We start from the raw sequence: 5365 nt of genomic DNA on the forward strand, positions 1-5365 counted from the left end.
AAATGGCTACAACTCACATTACATCTACTTACCCCCGGAACATTTGGTATGCGGTAAACAAGCTGCACTTGGGGATGCTATGCTTTAAAAATTTAAGTGCATGCAGTTATATGCAACCAAACTGGACCCCCGGATTTCTCAAAAAGCCCTATGGGGGAATTTGAAAATGGCTCCCATTTGACCTCACACTCTAAACTAAGGCTTTAGTGGCATGACATAACCGCATCATCCCGAGTAGCACAGGTTAATATATTTTTTATTAGAAATGGGAAGTCAGACCTATACTCTGCAATTAAACTAATCCAGGTCCCTGCTATCTGCCCTGCCAAGAAAATGAGCAGTTACAAAACATTTTGGATCAACTAAAACTACACAGAATAGGCAAAATGTTACACAACTGGCAGTAATGGAGGAGAGATTTCCTGTTTGGGCTGAAATCCACTGTTACTTGATCTTGGGGAATGTGCTGCTGGCTCGCATAGGACTGCTAGCTGCTGGACTCCTTACATTTCGGAGTGGCCAAACACCTGCTCGTTCTGGCAAACGCTCAGCCTGAAAACTCATCAAGGGATAGGAAGACATTTTTCATGAGCTACATTCATCACGGGTTTAAAAAGAGCCTCTAAATCCATCCATCGCCTCCCCGTCAAAGAGGAATAATTCTTATCATTATTGCTGTGCTATTTAAAAGAGGAGTTTTGGTTTCATGTTGAGCTTGGTGTTTTACTTGTGTGTGTTTTTTCCGTTACTGGGATTTGAATTTCTGTCATTTTTTAAAAATCTCTGTGATCAAATAAAAAAGTCAAGCAAATGGCACTTAAAGTGTTTAATGTTATCTGTTTTTTCCCCAACAGGAAAGAGCAGAGAAATCATTCATCAACAGCATAATAAAAAGCACAAAAACACACACCCTAATGATTCTACTGTCATTTATTCAACACCGCTTTATGTTACAATAGCTCATAGCCAAATACATCTGCAAAATATCAATAAATAAAACAATGAAATAACAGTGCAATTTCGCAGAAGAGGTAGGGGCAATAAATGACTGTTTTCTGCCAAAGTGGGATGATGATGATGATGTATGAATATGTCAGAAAGCATACACTGACTTTTGCAGAAGGTCTTACCAGGACGGTGAGTCATTGAGGCCAGTGAAATTGTGACATGATTATTATTTTTCTATTTTCTTTTACAGTTTTAAATTGTTTTAATATTCATTTTTTACATGCTTGCTGATGAGTACCTGAATCAGACTTAAAACATTCTGTTCAAGGGGAAATGACTAAATCGTGTTTTCCCAAAAGAGAATTCCAATCTCTGTGACTTTTCAAATTTAACAGATAAATTCTCCAAGCTTGGCCTGATCAAATTTAGAAAAGAAAACAACAAGGAGTGAACAACACCAGAGCCACAGGTGAAAGGTCCAACCCAGACTCTTAAGATCAGTAATCCACAAACCCAACATTGCAGTTTATAGTGGTGTGGTGCTGGATATACATTTTAAATGGCATTCAGTTTCTCTTTACTTTGCAGTTTAGTGTTCACTTTGTGATCAGAACTCTTAAAGGTGTTATTATGTGCTCTAAAAACCCCACAATTTTATTATATGACTGTCGCCTGCCTTTAATCAGTAGCATTATATTTACAGGGCACTTGTTTGAGACTGAATCTCTCTGAAGGATTTTAGCCTAGTTGTTTTAAAACACCCAAAAAGGGACCTGAGACACTAAAAGCGAAAGGCGATTCCTAACCTGGTTAAAAACAATGAAAGCACACAGTCTGTAAGACTGGTGTTAGAGACAATCATGGCAGATTTTCTATTTTTTAGGGAAAGAAAAACACACATTTACCGACTGCAGCAGTTTAAGCAGATAAATATGAGTTTTGTTTTGGGTTTTTTCTTTTGTAAATGAGCAGAGGCTACTTTTCTGCCACGTCTCTGGTGCCAAAGCTCAATAGACATCCAGTGTCACCAGGTAGGAGACATCTCCATGGAAACATTGTTAGCCATCCTTTTCCTGAGGTGGCTGGCAAAGTCCACCTGCGTCTGAGCGAGCACTTTGTTTATGATTGTCTTTGGGATCCAGCCCTGCCAATAACAGAGACAAAACCAGTGTCAGTTTGAATCAAATGACGCTTTTACACAAATCTAATACCAGTGAAAGGGAAGATGCAAACTTGATCATTCATACCTTTAGATCTATACTTAGTAACCAGGTGAATTTGGTCTTATTTGGGTCTTCAGCGCAGGGCTTCATAACTATGCAGGTTGGCCCGTTTTCCGCTCTGAGAAATGTAATGATTAACAGACAGTGTCACTTTAAAATAATCTGCACGCAAACAGTCTGTGCATCCATAAAGTAATGCCCCGGAGTGATGGCTCCCCATTGCTTACCTGACAACACCCCTCTGCTCAGGCATCTTTGGGTGCTGAGTGGACATTCCTGCCAGGAAGCAGGTGGAGCCTCGCCGCTTGGCACATCGGACACTGACAAAGTCCCTGGGTCCCACCACATTGCCGGGGGTCTCTGCGGATACCTCATGGGTGATCATCGTGTCCTGGCCGATCTTTTGGAGAATCTGGAGAATTCCAAAGTAAAGCATCATTAATTAACATTTCTGGATATATTTGTGTAACATGTTGTAAGTGTACGCTTTTAAAATAACAGAATAAAAGAAGCAATAACCATTAATTTTTCAACTTTCTTACTTTGACTTCTTTCACATTTGGGTTCCACTCCCCCATTTGCTCCATATTTCCAACTAGCTCTTTGTAAAGATCATCAGGATGTTGCTCCAGCATCACTTCTAGCTTGAACACCTTCCCGACATGAGGTAGCACTTTGCTCAGGACCTTGTCTCCATTCGCCTGCAGAAGAGAGGGAATGGGGACGAGAAGTGTTAAAATGTGAAGTTTCATAGCGGAGCTAATACAAAAACACTTGACTTTGATGCCAATAATGTATGCACGCACAGCAACAGTTTCAGTGGTCCAGCCGTCCTGATCGCTGAGGATTCTGATGGCCTTTTGCAGTGCATCTTCACCTTGTTTCAAATAAGACATCTCCTCCTCATTGTAACCCTCTTCTTTAATCTGAGAACCTTAAAACCAAATTTCAATTATCTGAATTATACCTGTTTATGTCTTATTCTATGATTAAAAAAATCTGATCATGCATGACCTTTTTTTTCGCATTACAGTGACTGAAACAATCACAACAACTCACTGAGAAGAGAGTTTCGACGGTGGACTTGGCTGATCCAGTTACTGGGGCCTGGACCTGCCAGCTTGTACAGCTCATGATGAATGGCTACCATGGCATTCTTCCTCAAACCTGGAAAGCGCAGACAGAAAATACTCCGTCACTGTACCAGAACTTCCAGAAGGATTATCGAACAACATCTGTCTTCATTTTTTCTTTACTCATCAGGCTGGCATGCAGACTGCAACTTGGAATTTGTGGATGAATTTGTGGATTCGTTCACTCACCTGTCATATTCCTCATGTGCCGATAGGAGATGCCAGCACACAGTTTAAAAGTAGCAGGCAGCATTTTCAGTTTCGAAGAGCGATGAGAAAAAACTGTGTGAAGGCAAGAAGATTGCAGAGATTCAAACTCTCTCTGAGCTGTGAATGTTTTAAATGGCCCAGCTCCTGGGTCCATATATATAGGAGCACTGCCCACAAGGCCGCCTTGCTATCACTGTGCAGATAAACACACACACATTTCACTGTACAAATGGCCATGCCACCAAGGTTGCATCGCGCACGCAACAAGAATGCCCCACACTCTCACAAACACTCTGTGGGATTGTGTCCAGCATCCAGGCCTCCTCCTCGCTCACTTAAGCAGACACAGACATTAGTATATCAGTGGGTGACACTGGGAAAAAACAGCCTTTCGTCAGCAATGAAAACACCCAAAAGAGAGGTCAGTGCGAGAGACCCTGAGTGACTCATGCATCCCTTCATGGCCCATTACATGCTAAACACTCTCTGGAATTTGAGGGCAAAAATTTTCCATTCAGTTAGGCTTGTTTCTTCTCCCAGTATGACTGAACCCTGAATGGTACTTGGAAATATAAATGAGTGAAATGATCAGACATTAACTTTAATGTTGTGCTTGGAGACTTTGGGCTCCCTTTAACAAAAACAACAGCAAAATGTGTTTGAAGATGGCTTTAAATGGACAATGTTCGTAAGACATCTGCTGTAAAGGGTTTTGCTCGTGTTTTTAAGTCTCAGAGACCTTAACTGCAAAGGTTTCAGCTATGGATAAATAGGGTGGATTTTCATAAACTATCTCAGTGGCTATTTCTGAGAATCTTTTTAAGGTTTTTAGGATTTATTGTTGTATATTTTTTTCTACAGAAAATGTTTAGACCACATTTAGCTATGTCACCATGTGGGGCAGCATTGTTCCTTATCAGTGAGCAAATAAAAGGAAGATGCACAGGCCACGGCCCTGTGTTTCTTCACACTCTACATTACATATTAAATGATTTCCCTTTGGGAATTTTTATTTACGTTAGGGCAAAAGATAAAAAAAAAACAAAAAACTTTTAAGAACAAAAATGGTTGATTTTGCAACAATATGTGTATAAAACAAGCATTAAAACCACATCTATGCACTGAGCTGTAGTTATCCAGAGCAAAAAGTAACCCTGAGGTCGAAGGAAGTACGTAACTGTGGGTGATTCTGACAAAAATGCATATTCTGAGTGTTTTGACTGTGAAGAAACAGGGAGAGTGTCAAAATGTTTTGTTTTGTTCAAGTGCAAACTGACAGGAAGTATGAATAACAATTTGCTGCTGAGAACTGAACATCCTTAAACATCTTTTTTACATTTACAGTATTTATCACGGCCGATATTCTGACAACAGCTCATACAAAACAGATGTACAGAAGCGTTCCTTATACTAGGAAAACTGACTTTGTATAACATACTTTAGGATTAAACAATAATAAGAGAGCAATAAAATTTTAATGCAAGCAACCAAACTTCACTATGAATCTTTTGCCGCCTGCCCATTACATCACACTTTTCTTGAAAGTTCTTCCTGAAGGCTTGGTTAATCATCAGATGCTGCACCACCATCTGTGAAAAACATATTTTATCAAACTGCTCACGTGTTTCGTGAACCTTGCTTGCTTCTTCCAAGAAAAACCCTGGCTATCTAACAGAAATATTGCCTCAGTGGGCCCTGCACGTCAAGCATGTGCTCAGAGTCACGGGAACATGCAGTCAAGTGAGTTGCAGGTCATCTGATTAGTGAACAGGAACGCATGCAGAAAAAAAACCCTAAAAAATCACCACTATCAAATAAATAAATTACCAAAAAAGCCTTAACCTACAACCT

General features: G+C 40.1%; 1 protein-coding gene across 1 annotated transcript; it reads right to left on the reverse strand.

The window, feature by feature from the left end:
* Positions 1-912: 912 nt before the first annotated feature.
* On the reverse strand, positions 913-3651 carry star (steroidogenic acute regulatory protein). Its single transcript, XM_004544208.3, has 7 exons — positions 3494-3651; positions 3231-3338; positions 2978-3105; positions 2714-2872; positions 2399-2583; positions 2196-2289; positions 913-2092 (listed from the first exon to the last, which is right to left on the reverse strand). Exons 1-7 carry the CDS (start codon positions 3555-3557, stop codon positions 1973-1975), a joined length of 858 nt encoding a protein of 285 aa, XP_004544265.3. The 5' UTR covers positions 3558-3651; the 3' UTR covers positions 913-1972.
* Positions 3652-5365: the final 1714 nt, after the last annotated feature.

The sequence above is a fragment of the Maylandia zebra genome, linkage group LG12, assembly GCF_041146795.1.
Source record: "Maylandia zebra isolate NMK-2024a linkage group LG12, Mzebra_GT3a, whole genome shotgun sequence".
NCBI classification, from domain to species: Eukaryota; Metazoa; Chordata; class Actinopteri; order Cichliformes; family Cichlidae; genus Maylandia; species Maylandia zebra.